A 14298-nucleotide genomic window follows, 5' to 3' on the forward strand; every position below is an offset into this window, starting at 1 on the left:
TACAATCTATCGTAGTAACTGTATGTATCCTTGCACAGTCTTTTCCCAAGAATGGCTTTCGTCATTCGTGTTTGCTGTGTAAGACAAAGCAAATAACAATGAGCTTCATGTTGGAGGGTGTGAAAGGCTTTCTTCCTCAAGTTGGGATGTGCGCTTAATGTGACCTGTCTGCTTCCAACAGTACGCTAGACAGAACTGCCAAGACAATGAGTCTGAAATGGCTTTTTAATACAACGTCAGCCTCTTGTAAAATGTGCCAAACGCAAGCATTTCCTGTTGCCTTTTTAGAGGTGTTGGCATGGTTAATGAGACATTCCATCTGCTGGAAAAGCTCACGTTGCATAACACTCACATGTTAAATTCACTTCTGCAGTTTTCCCCTTCAGGTCAACACTTTCTCTTTATCATTAAAAAGGATTTTATCTGAAAGAGGGAGGGCTCAAATTATCTTTTATTGACCCGTATACAAAACCACAAAACCAATGTTCTCCACCCCTTGGGATTGCTAAATATATAACTTTACAATAATCTATTCTGGCGTATGTGTGCATATATAAGCTTCAAGTTGTAAATACCTTCAGCTGTTTTGTAAGCACTCTGGTGATTTGTCTGTTTCTAAGCATTACTTTGATTCTGTGGAGATTTGTATTTAGAAAAACATTAACCCTGTGCAGATTTAAGTGAATATTAATCTTCGTATAGTCCATCCAGAGATTTGAGTTTGTATAAATGTATGCCTAAATCATATAGAGATTTGATTACATACATTGAGATAAGTATATGTAATCCCTGAGCATAAATGCCAGTATAGCCAGGGCATTCAGTCTAGAAAATAAATTCCATATTAAAACTTAATAGCTAAAAGCTAAAACTTAATGTGCTTGCTGTAGCAGTGGCAGTTTCAGATATTTTTAATTATTTTGCCAGATATTGATTAGTTTTGCTTTCTGTAAAATGTTTTCAAGGGCCAGTAGTGAAGTTTGCAAACCTTATGACTTAGTACTTAGTACTGTGCATATCTTCTTGAAAGCATTCTGTTATCAGTTGTCTTAATTAGCTGCTGAGTGAGGATAAGTATGTCTAACGGTGAAGATCTCCTTCATCTCACTCTTCACCTGCATATTATATAATGCGTAACGTTCATCATGTATGACCATGAATAAATCCTGTAGATAAATACGTCCTGCAGATATTTGAGCATACAGCATCTTAACCTCTCGAAAATATGCAGATTAAATATTTCAATGGCTATTCACTGGAAAACAAAGACTGAACTTCTGTTTGGGCTCTTCCTCCTCCTGTGCCCAGGCGGCAGGCTACCCCGGCCCCCATGGGTTAGCCCCTGCCCCCAGTGGAGCGTACCCACCCCAGGCCTCTCTCCTGGACCCCCACGACGCCTGGGCCCACCACCGGCCGCAGGACCCCACGTGGTCGCATGGTGCGGAGGTGAGCTGCACTGCACTGCACTCAGGCCTCTCAGCTGCCAGCTTATAGGCAGCATTCAATAAATGTAGATAACTAACTGGTCACAGTGATAACTGTTTGTGTGAGAGTACACAACATGCAGTGACATGATATGACGTGTCATTCCACAACGAGGCTTCCTTCCTGATCTGATGCAGTTACCTGTGTCGAGTGTGGCAGAAACGGCTGTCTGATTGTCTATGGACAGAGAATGAGGTCAGAGATATGTTTCCTGGCTGAGTGGCGTACTGACCCACCAGCTGAGTTTCTGATTGGCTGGCCCGTAACGCTGACTGGCCAGGTTTGCCTGTCTGTGACAGGAGGCGGGTCCATTGGAGCTGCGGGGGATGGGCCAGGCGCTCCCCTCCCACCTAATGGAGGAGCGGCTTCTCCAGCAGCAGCTGCAGATGGAAGAGGACCAGCGCTGGCTGGAACAGGAGGAACGCTTCCTGGTAACGTCCCCTCACCCCGCCCCCTCACCCCTCACCCCCTCACCCCGTCCCCCCTGCCAACACGCAACTGCCTGCACCCGCCGGTTATTATTCCTATCACGACTCAAAACTCCAGTGTCTCTCTCGGGTGACCGTTCTGCCAAGGAATCTGCCTTGATACCTTATTTCATTGGGCGTGCAGTTTAACACCATGACCTAACCTGAAGGAATATCAAATGAACCCTATCCCCTTTTTGTTAAGTGAATTTAAGTGTGCATTTCCTGTTATACTGGCTCTGTGGTGATAATTTGAAAAGCTCTCAGTTATCCAACCTTAATCAGGACTGTTACTGTGTGAAAGAATGATGAGAGAATGTCACAGTTACCGTAACCAGTTTTCAAAACAAACCTGTAAATCACTCCGTGTGTGAGCAGCATGTGGACCTACGACGGAAACTCCTCAGTTCTGAAAAACTCAATCTCAAAGCCAGAATTTGTGTATGATGGATTTTTCCTCACTGGTCCTTCTCAGAAACACAGGCCATTCCTTCTTGGTAATGTTGGTTTCATGCTTGATCTTTGAAAGCCAGTCGTGAACTAAAACCACAGAAGCAAACCGTTACAACTCTCTACAACCAAGAGATACTCAGAGTCAACTTGGTATTTTGAGTAAATTTGACTGAAAACAAGGAATTTGAAAAAGTTACATAATCCCCAGAATAACTATCAGTCATACGGGGGTATGTATTAATGACAGTGCTTGTGCCACAAAAGAGGTGGGGTTTCATTGGCTTAAAAAGTAGACGTGGTTAAGGCTAAAGGTTAAATATGTGCAGTAATGTTTAGTGCAATAATGTCCATAAAACCAGGCAATTGCATACCACACCTTGCCCAAATGGAAAGTGTATCATAACTGATATCATAATTTTAATTCATGTTATGCTAAGCCTTACTCTGCAGTGTCCTCATGCTATGAGTGATGCGGTAATATTGCAGAAAAAAACTGAATTTCAGTAAAATGTTTTACATTTTATTTTTGTTCATGGTTTTGCAAGTGCTTTGTTTCAGTGGTCAGTTAAAAGCGATGAGTAAGAAGGCTTCAATTTTCAAAAATCAGAAAATGAAATTGAGCAACTGAACACAATATTTATGCATAATATTTGTAACTGCGATTATGAAGTGAAGTGAATTTTTTAAAAAGAATCTCACGTCATGAAGACGTCCACAACAAGACCATGCTGTTGAAATTGTTTATCATTATTGATTCCTGCTGCCACACAAGGAGTGAAGTGCTCTAAAATAAAACACTTCGGATGGTAATTGTGTGCAGATGTCGCACCCAGAGTGTGTCAGCTGAAATGGCTGTCAGTTATTTCTGTTTCACTGTCATTATGTCAGAGATGGCTGACTGCTGGGCCTCTCTGTATTTCCTCTGTCCTGCCCTCAGTATTCAGAAGGCCAAAAATATTTGGGGTTCGTTTTTGTTTTGTCTTGGAGGGGGGGGAAACCGTAATGGTCACCCTCATATTTTGTATGTTTTCATTTTAGTATTTATTTTAGTGTGAAAAAGCTGTGTTCATAAATGCTCAGTTTTATGAGAAACAAAACATTAAGTTTAGCATTAGTCAGGTATGGGGAAATATCTGACGGCCCCAGCAATGACACTAGATAAACGGATAGATATTCTTACAGAATGAATTAAGTCTGTGAAAGCCTGATAATTTATTATTAAACGTGAAAGAAATCATGTATGGTCAACTTTGCATAACATGCGCAGACACAGGAGGAAATGTTAGAGGGAGCGAGGGAGCTAGGGAGGGAGAGAGACAGAGGCGGGATAAAGAAAGAGGGAGGGAGAGGGGCAGAGTTAACGTGGTTGGGTGTTCTCCCTCTGCGAGTTCTCCAAGAATATATAAGCTTTCCGCTAGCAGGAAGCGGGACTCAATGTGTCGGCCATAACATCCTGTTGATGGAACTTTCCCTCCGCTCCGTCCGCGCTCTGAGGCACAGAAGTACTCGCTGGAGACCGGCTCAGAGGATGCAGCTTTTCACCTCCTGCTTCGCAAAACTGGTACAGACAACAGAGAGGAGGGGCTTTCAAAGCAGACAGAAAGAGAGAGGGGAAAAGAGTGAGAGGGGGAGCGAGAGGGGATGTATAAGAGCACGGGGCTGTACAGTGTGGAGTGCCCTGGCTCAGCAGTGCGATTCCGTAACCAATAAACAAGGATGAGCGAGGTGCTCAAGACATCTCGGACTGTAAATATTACACACTTTCCCATAACGTATTTACTAGTTAACTGAGGGTAAGCGGTCCCTATCGTGGTTTGAATGTAGGAGTGGTGGTGTTTTGCCTTTTCATTGTGTCTTTTCATCACGAGTTGTAAGAAGAAAAGGGTGTAGTGAATGGCAGTGTGGGAATGGGTTTTGTACCCTCGGGGGATAGTGGAGGCGCTTGTATGTGTGTAAAATGGGATATATTTGCACTTATCATGTAGTAGAGATATGTGCCAGCTCAGTCCCCTCTCTCCTCCACAGAAGCCGGAGTCTCGGAATTCCAGGGGCAGCAGTGATCGGGATGATGGCATGCTCCAGGGGCCGGTGAGTTTGTTTTTCCAGATGGAATTATTCAGTGTTCCCCCCGCTCTGTTCCCCCTTTCCCCCCACCCTTCTCTCACTCTCTCTCCTTCTCTTTTTCTCTCCCTCTCTCCCTCTCTCACTTTCTCCCTCTCTCCCTCTATCTCACTCTCTCCCTCTCTCCCTTTCTCACTCTCTCTCCCTATCTCTCTCTCCCTATTTTTCTATGTCCCTTTATCCCTCTCTCCCTCTCGCCTTTTCTCCCTATCTCCCTCTCTCCCTCCCATATGCACTGGCACACACACTGTCTTGCATATACAATACTACATATCTCCTGATGATATCTACCACCCATGAGGCAACCGAAATTGACATGACAGCTGTAACAGTGCCCCGCTGTGCAATGTGCAATGTGTAAACCACAACTGAACCACAACTGAACGCTGTATGTGTTTTTCTTCTGTCCATGAGAAGAAAGTTTATATCAGACATTGAGGCATGTATTATTTTAGCTAATTGTAAATATCATATTTAGTCATTGGCACTGAGGAATGTGTACTCACACATACAGGCACATACAGACACAAGCACCCACACACGTTAACGGGAAAGGCTTGAAAGAAAACTGAAACTGGAATCAGGAGTCTACCTACAGGAGTTTGTATACTGTACCTCAGTTTCTAACACTAGATATCAGTTATTATGATGATATAACTGTATATCTGTGCATTATCAGATGTTTGAAATAGTATTATTTCATTGAGCAAGCAGTCAGTTTTGTCCCAGTTTTTGTTTACATTGTATGTGTATACATTTTTGCGACTATTCACTTTGATCTTTGAGGAAGACAGTTTGATGCTTAGCAGGAATCAAACAAAAAAGGTTAGGTTATTAAAACGTTTTTTAATAAGGGGATGAGTAGGGGAGTCCTGCAGGGCAGCTTTTAATAAGAACGTGCTGTTCTTACTGTCAGTGCGGTGCTTTCATTTGGCCCAGAATGCGCAAACTCTGGCCAGCAAAGATGGAGATGGTCAAGATGATTAATAATGCATGTTGAAATGAGAAAGGATTTATTTTTAAACGCAGTCAGGGATTGTTGATTTGAGTGGATATTAAGGCAAATGTCATTGTATCTCTTTGAACATTTTGCAGCGGTATGAATTATTATTAATAATAATATTAATACTGGTTTTCCCTTCATTTCATATGCAGACACAGTGAACCCAGAGCTTATTTCCTACTTTGTGTGATTAACCTGGTATAGTGAGTAGGATGAACCATCAGTATTGTGTGATAAGTGTGTCTACTCTGGATCTGCATATCATCCATCCATCCGTATGAAAACACAACCCTGGCTGGCTTTGGATATGATCCTGTCTGCTAAACAAATTATTTGATCTGGCTGTTGTGGTTTTAAAGTATCTATCCGGTATTATACAGCATATTTTTGTTTAAACGGCTTTCTGACAGCACTTGGCATGGAGTCGTGATGTCTTTATTGAATTTAATGTTTTCATGGCAGGGTGTTTGTCATCTTGATTTCAGATTCCCTAAGAAATGAGAGCTTCCCAGTCACAGGCTAAACCCTGCTGTTTGTAAAGGCAGCCGTGACTCCACCATTAAAATGATTTTCATTCAGCATTTATGGGATTAGGCGACCTGTCCAGGGTGTATTCCTGCCTTTCGCCCAATGTATGCTGGGATAGGCTCCAGCCCCCCTGCGACCCTGTTCAGGATAAGCGGGTTCAGATAATGGATGGATGGATGGATGGATTTATGGGATTAGAACTAATCACAAACCCAGCCACCATTACCAGGAGAGTGGATACAGTGGCCACAGTTCACACTGTCTCTAGCCATCGGATCTCATTTAACGGATAATTTGCTAAACTGTTAGCGGTCAGCAGCAGAGCAGTGTCAGCATCACTGTGTCTCTGAACGTAATTACACAAGTAGATACAGTCCCTCTGCTCTAATGGAGGTATGGGAAAGAGATGGTGATGAAAAGTGTACTGATCACTGAAGAAGACTTCAAAGAAAGATATAAGAAACATATACCTTTTGCTTTCAGTTGTTATTGTTCTAAAATGTGTGAACTGTACATTCAGTTAGCTGAAGTGGGCTTTTTTCTACCAAGAAACATAAACACATAAACACGGCTTTGTATTTAAAATTGGCTTTGTGTGTTGCAAACATTCCAGCACAAAAATATAGGAAATCAAATATGTCATTTTTATACTGAATGTGTTATTTTTAATATACTTATAATGAATAGAAACATAAAACACTTCCACCAGTCAGTCTCGATGTTGGCACTTTCAAGCCGTATGCTGGTCACTCATTGCTTCAGCCATATTTTCATTCACTTTTGTGTTCCGTCAAAACCCTATGATTTGTCAGTCTTTTTTGCCACAGTCCTGTTTACTGTATGCAATTTAAACTGTTTAAACAGTCAAATAAAAACGACATAAGGAGCCAACTAATTCTGGATTCCCACAAGCTTGTTTGCTCAATCTACTGAGAAATCCTCCGTCTCAGAGTCCCGCTCCCAGTATACCATTATACCAGTATACCGTTTCAGAATCGGTTCCTTATTTAAGCACAGCTTCTGAATTCAGTTGTCCAGTGGAGAAAGGGCAAAAGAAACTGCACTTTTTTTGAAAGTTTATTTCAGTAGTTGGTTTGGTTTCTATATACCAGGGGTGCACAGCAACATTTGATCCCTTTCAGAATTTTCTGCCAACTTCTGCTCTTAATTATGTAATTACTTGGCTAAATCATATGTTGATCTGGCAATAAACACCAGCTACAACCGCACTACAAGTGTATCCTAACGATTATACTATGCTCAAGTACCAAAGTGAACCATCTTAGTTTATAGAGCTGTCAGAAATGTAAAATGAAGGTAATTGGTCGGAACCAATACTAGTACGCAGACCTGCCCTTTGGGACTGGAGTTGTACACCCCTACCATATACAGTAGCAGTAGGTCCAAAGCCTGCCTGCAGTGAGGATGAAGAAACTTTGACCCATGTCGCCATTTTCACATGACCCTCTCAACACTAGTCTAGCTGCCTGATGTGTAATGCAGTTTTTACTGAAATATGTGTCATCTTTGAAGTACTTATTTAGATATGGTATTTTACATAAACAGTGTGTCCTCAGTTGTAAATTATGGTGGTGATGGGGCTGGGGTGGGGTTTGGGGGCTGTTGGGTACTACAGGACTAAGTCTCCTGGGAGATTTAGACCATGTGTTTTTTGTGCTTTGCTCCTCCTGTGGTCTACCCTGCGGTCTAGGCAGATATAGTTTTGCCTCTAGGAACTTAAAGTATTCATGGAAAGACCACACCAGTGCAGAGGCATAGGAGTCTTTAAACATGTGTCATTTAGATGAAGAAAAAAACAACAGAAAAACATTGTTGGATTCAGGAAACAAGCGTACTGCTAATTGCCTGTTTTTGTGTTTGTTTGTGTGCAGACAGGAAACCAGCACATATATCAGCCCGTCACCAGACCAGGTAAAAAAGCCGATGCCGGATTTACCACACAAAATTACAGCCTTTCACACCCTTCATTGTTCATGTGTTCCCTGGTCACTCTTCTGTGAACGACAGATTGCTTGGGCGGGGGAAGGGACAGTGGCTGCAGCCATGACCCCTCAACCCACTCGTTGCATTCTTTCCCAGCGCTGGCTGCTACAGCATGTTTGGGCAGCAGTGAACTTAAGAAACTTGGCTTGTAACAAGTAGGTTCAGATTCATTCCCCAATGGGCCACTGCCATCGTAGTGCTTAAACTGAGTACTTCTGTAAACATCCAATTGTGTAATTGGATATGTTAAAAAAGCATGACCGGCTAAAGTAAAATACACACGTCCAGTACCCACATAAGCATGACAAACCAGAGGGGAGGGAATTACATTGATGTTTTCCCTGGTCCTGGGAGCATTCTGTTGTGCTCTGCTGCCCTTCAACTAATTATATTTACTGAGCTCCTGAATACTGATGGAAGCATCACATTGTTGATGTTTCAGAAGGTTGGTGACATATTGTGCAAAACCAAAGTTTCAACCAGATCTTAACTGATCTTTGTTTTGGCTCACTACATCTTTTCACTCAGAATATCCCTCCCCTTTTCAACAGCATGCCTGTGCATTTGAGTCTACTTGAAACTCTGCAAACTATTCTGGGTAGGCGCTTCTGCCAAGCAAATAAATAATGTGATGTAATGTAATTTACCATGAAGTTAATCTCAAAGAATGCACTGGTGTCTGGTGAGCTAAGATAAGGGAAGGTGTTTGTTGATACATAACTTGTAAGTTATAACCAAGGCTTGAGAATTTGCTACTGATTCCTTTTTTAATAGTTGTATCTGCGATAGCGTTGCCTCTTACACTTCACATGGAATTATTTTACGCTAACAGATGGCTTAACTGGTTTTATGTTAAAACACATATCTGTCTCTTTCATCATCAAAAAGATTAATGTTAGATTTAGTTCTCTCTTTTAGAACAAAATGTGAATGTAGATTGGGAAACACATGTCATTTGGGAAAAGAAATTTAATCTGCATAACATTTTGTTTCAGAGGTTTTGGAGAGGTGGAAGGACAGATTGCGCCATGCCAGTGTTGTTATTTTAGATTGTTGGCTGGTGTACTGTGCACTTGGTTGTCAACCTTATTCATAAAATTGAAAGTGACTAGTAGTGAGTAGAAGAGTGTAATACAGGTTCCTGTTTTTTTTATTTTCTATTGTTCTTGTCCTCTAATATTTATGTATTAAGTTCATTTTCTTAAAATATTGTACAAAAATATAATACAAAATAAAATATCTTGTAACACCATCTCTTTTTTTATAGTGCATATTTGATGTATACTAAGGTACTATAGTTCAGATTTAAATGCATTCCAGCGAAAACGAAATACTGGGTGAGCCTATGCTTGTGCTTATGCTTATGCTTGTTAACTATGAAAAATAATTCAAATAGTTTTAAAGTTAGTTCTCCTACGCATCCCCTCTTACTGCAGAGCAGGAGCGAAAGGCAGTTAAATGAGCACCCTTTAGGGTAAACACAGTGTATGCTGCTTAAAGACACAGGCTTAAAAAGAGCTAAGTTACACTCTAGTTCTACATTTTAGAATTAGCTACGATTTGCCTCTCCTAGTGCAAGGCACTTGAAGTATCTAACATTCATTTGTCAAAATACAGGGAGGCCTAGCTTGCATTATACTTCTGGAGCTGTCTTGTATTAAGCCATAAGGACACAGTTTGCTCTTGAATATTTGTTCAGATTTAATGTTGTGATTGGCTGCTGACAAACGGCAGATGAAGCTCTTGCCTGGAAAATGCCTTTACTGTTGCCAGCTGCTCATCTTTCAGAGAAGAAATCCAACTCAAAATCCGCACAGCACAGAAGCAGTGGCACAGACCACATCATCTGCTATTCTAATTGAGTCAACTCGCTGTTCCCGTCCATTTCATTTTCCTTACCCAGGATAGGCATATGATACTGTAGTTGCCCTCCGCACCAGACGGGCATACAGATATTACATATTTTTGTCTCATGCGTCCGGAATGACAAACCTGTCTCGTTCTTTTGTTGGCAGAACATGCAGCCCCACCGAAGAAGCCTCCACGGCCTGGGGCAGCCTGCATGCCCCATGTGGACAGCTACAATGAAGGAGTGAAGGTATCAACTACTCCCTGCACATGGGCCTGGCTGTGGGCTGAGGGGTTGTGCTGTTTGTGGAAGACGCAATGTGGGGTTAACCACTGAGCAGAAATAAGCTTAAAAGCACTTCAGTGCATGAAGTATCCATGGGTCTGTTAAGCTGCGAGGTGCTATGCTGGTGCTGGAGCAGTGTGGCTGTGCTCTTTCCTTCACTTTTTCACTCTCAGTGAGCTTTTACAAACAAAGAATTGATGTGTAAACACAAGAAAAAATATTCCAAGGATACATGCTGTGTCCAGACATTTTTATTTGAGTTATTTACAGTTTTTTATGGTTTTTGGTCTTAATCGTTTAGTGTTGACTGAAAACCCGGTCATTCAACTGCTCTCGATGCTTAGAATGTTATGCTAAAGATATGGGGAGTAGTATTTTCACAGTGATCTTGTTGTGTTTCTTTTAAACAATTACATTGAGAGGCAGTAGACCAAATCGTGTTGCTTTGAGTGGTATTTCCCTTGAGAGATATTTCCTGCTATATGGTATTGTGGGCGATGTGTGTATTTTTATGCACTTTGGTTTCACCATGTTGAAGTTAGAGCACTTTTTGTTCTGTACATAGTCCCTTCATTTCAGGGCACTATGTTTCGGACGTTTTAATGTTATGACCCGGATCTTCTCTGGTCTTTCTCTGCCAGGACTGTACTGCAGCTAGCTTTAGCTCCTGCTTGTTGCCTAAAGTTATCTGAAAAGCATGAGAAATGCATGTTCAGCAGAATTCAGTTTTGGTGACTGACTTGGCCAGTCAAGAATTTTCCATATTTTGGCTTTGAAAACTCCTTTGTTACTTTAGTAGTATGTTTGGGATCATTGCCGTGTTGTAGGATGAAATGCCATTCAATGAGTTTGGAGGGATTTGGTTGAACTTAAGTAGATAAGATGATCCTGGAGTAGTTAAATCATTGATCAAGTCAAGTGAGCCAGTACCGCAACCATACATTCCCACACCATAACACTTTGACCACCGTGTTTCACAGATGAAGGGGGTGCTTTGGATCTTGGGCCACACTTTACTCTTGCCATCACTCTGATACAAGTGAATATCCTGTTGCAGCAAACAAATTGCAATTGTAGTTTTGTTTGTGAAGTCTTCTGTTGACAGTAGTCACAGACATGTCCACTCCTGCCTTCTGAAGAGTGTTTCTGAACTGTCGGACATATCGGCTCTTCCTTTCATATGCTGTACATAACTGGCATTTACGGTATCTGTTGAGTCCCTTACAGGCTCCTTTTCAAGCAGAGGCATGTCTTGTAAACAATGAGGTTTGGAGTTCCTGAAACCATCTCCCTCATCCACCACCTACAATGTGAAAGCTGATTATGCACCCCAATGTGGCACTGCCAGCCACAGCTGACATCAGCACAGTTGAATCACATCACTATCCTGGGAATGGGGGTCTCTGTGAGACCATTGCAGCAGCTCGATTTTAGGGACTCCCTGTTCTCTTTCCCAGTAGTCACACTTCCCAGGCTCAGTTACTCAGTTTTGAGGAATCCTGGAGAAATGTGGAACACTATATTTCAATCCATCACCTCTTTGACCTTCAGTAGTAAAACATGGTTGCTCCACCCATTTATTTTTGTTGTGTGCTGGTTTTAATTTGGTTGGAAAATATTTGTTTGGCTGGATTAGGCCAGAGGAAACCACATTTCAGTCAGTTTTAAGCGTTCGTGACCTCACTGTGACATAGGCCAAGGAATCACTTTTTAGTTATTTCGAGTCATCATGCAATGTGCAGTTAAGAATTGAGAAATGAGAGTACAGTGAGGTACTTTTGTAGTGTGTTGTGGTTTCTTGAAGTAGCCCATTTATATAATGGTGAGATTGGAGAGGCAATACAATTTCTTACAGTATCGTTCAGAATGTTCCAAAACTAAACATTGACCACGTAGAGGTCAATATGGTCATATGCCAGGCACTTTCAAAGCAATTGTGTTTTTCCACCATTTACAATTCCCGCTTTCCGTCTTCATTAACATTTGGGAAGCAGTCTTGTGCTGAAGCTACGTACCCAGCAGTAACAGGCATGTGCATGGCCATGCTGTACAGTAGATGTGCTGCTCGCTCACTTGTGCTGTGGATATTTTTCATTTTTTTAGCAGTAATCATTTCTCCCTCTTCTGTTTTTGTGACCTGTGTCCACCCCCCTTTCTACTGTACCTCCTCCTCATTCATCTAGCCCTGGAGGGTAAGAACCATGTGTGTGCTCATGTGTGTGAATGTTCTTGTGTGTGTGGGAAAGTGTCTTTGACTGTGCAAATGTATGTGTGTGTGTGTGTGTGTGTGTGCCTGTCTATTTGTGAATGTGCGTTTGCCCCCTCATGTGTACTGTGTAATGTGTACTGTATCAGTCAGCCTGTCAGGGTCACACAGAGGTCACATTGGCATCTCATGATGGCCGTGGTGCAGCCCTGAGGGTAAACCGCTGTGGGGACTGGGCTTGTGAGTAGAAGGCTGCAGGGTTAGGTCCTAAGAAGGACTTCCTGTTAGTAGCCTTAAACAAGGTACTTAACCTGAACTGCTTCGGTTAATATCCAGCTTCATAAATGAATACATGAATAATTGAAATGTAAGTCACCCTGCATCAGAGTGCCTGTAAGCTTTGTTCTAATTATTTCTAAAGTAAAGAAAGGTGCTGCAGATTGTGCCTGTTGTGGTAATTTATACTGTCCTTGGGAACTGGAACCTTGTCCCTTCTTCAACCTGCATCTGTTTGTGGTTAAACTGGAAATGAATAGACCAGTGTGAATTAATTAAAAGTAGTAAGATGTTCAACAGAAAGGTAGAGGCTGATACTCACCTCAGTGGGGGTGGAGTTTTTGCAGCCTGAGACTGCCCACTTCTCTCGCCAGTTTGTGAGTGGTGTGCTGGGGACTGTAGTCGTCATCAGTAGTGCTGGTGTTAGGTGTTGTAAGTGAAGTACTCCTGATCTCTGCTGTGTTTGTAGCAGGGCTTCGTCCCCTTGTTCAGCAGCAGGGGTTGCTTCTCCAGCACTCATCCGACAGGCCATTCATATCTGTGTATTTATTACAAAATAATCAAATTCAGAGAATATTGTAGTTTATGTTCTTGACTGAGTGTGACATAAGCTGTGTAAACAGAAATGTTAAAACTGTGATGGGTGACACAAAAACAACATTCATTTTAGGGAAATCGGAAAATGCAATTCAATTTATTTTTGTCACTGGTTAAATGAGTGAATATGTTAAAATTACGCTATTTTTATGAAATTTAGAAACCATTTCAAAATAATGCTCGTTCGAGTTTGGTCTGACTTGAAGGGAAAGCCAATGGCTCCATCTGCTGGTAGAAAAAATTGAATTCCTGCAGCATTTTCTTATGAATGGAATGTGGTTACATTATGTGCATACTTAATCCAAAGTGACTTTGGAGTACTTTTTTGTAGTGGTGACATTCAATGTGTGTCAGTGATGTGAAGACCTAGCCTGCAGTCTGATAAACAAGTCTGCCCACTTTACTCAGATCCAGCCCCAGGAGATCAGCCCGCCCCCCACTGCTAACCTGGACCGCTCCAACGACAGGGTGTACGAGAATGTGACCGGACTGGTGAAGGCCGTCATTGAGATGTCCAGCAGAATCCAGCCTGCAGCCCCTGAGGAGTATGTGCCAATGGTGAAGGTATGAGAGAAAACAACGAGGGAGAGAGGGGGGTGGACGGGAAAGAGGGCAAGGGAGAGGGGTTGTGTGTGTGTGTGTGTGTGTGTGTGTGTGTCTGAGAGAGAGTGAGAGGGCGAATAATAAGAAGAAAGGGATAGAGAGAATGACAATGGCCCGGTGGCTGGTTGGTGTTTGTTGTCGGTGCATGCTTGCTTAATTATTGTCTGGTTTCAGGATGTGGGTCTGGCATTGAGGACACTTCTGGCCACAGTAGATGAAACCATACCTACCCTGCCAGCCAGCTCACACAGAGAGGTGAGCAGAAGGCACTGAAATGTCCTGCCTGAGGTGGCCCCTTGACCAAGAAATGGGGGAGAAAAATGCTATTTCACCTTTAAAAATAATTCACAAAGCACCCCATTTCAGACGGCATTACACCTTTAACTGATTCTTATTTCCTTAACACCTTGCATGTCTTGAA

General features: G+C 42.2%; 1 protein-coding gene across 10 annotated transcripts in view; it reads left to right on the plus strand.

The window, feature by feature from the left end:
• LOC133109570 (focal adhesion kinase 1-like) overlaps positions 1-14298 on the plus strand; it is a 76338-nt gene that overhangs the window by 60546 nt on the left and 1494 nt on the right. For all 10 annotated transcript variants that reach the window (XM_061218992.1, XM_061218975.1, XM_061218944.1 and 7 more), the window contains 7 exons: positions 1309-1446; positions 1785-1916; positions 4431-4493; positions 7950-7989; positions 10077-10159; positions 13683-13838; positions 14052-14132. In XM_061218992.1, coding sequence (XP_061074976.1) covers positions 1309-1446; positions 1785-1916; positions 4431-4493; positions 7950-7989; positions 10077-10159; positions 13683-13838; positions 14052-14132 — 693 coding nt within the window. The remainder of the gene's footprint in view (positions 1-1308; positions 1447-1784; positions 1917-4430; positions 4494-7949; positions 7990-10076; positions 10160-13682; positions 13839-14051; positions 14133-14298) is intronic.

The sequence above is a fragment of the Conger conger genome, chromosome 1 (assembly GCF_963514075.1).
Source record: "Conger conger chromosome 1, fConCon1.1, whole genome shotgun sequence".
Taxonomy (NCBI): Eukaryota; Metazoa; Chordata; class Actinopteri; order Anguilliformes; family Congridae; genus Conger; species Conger conger.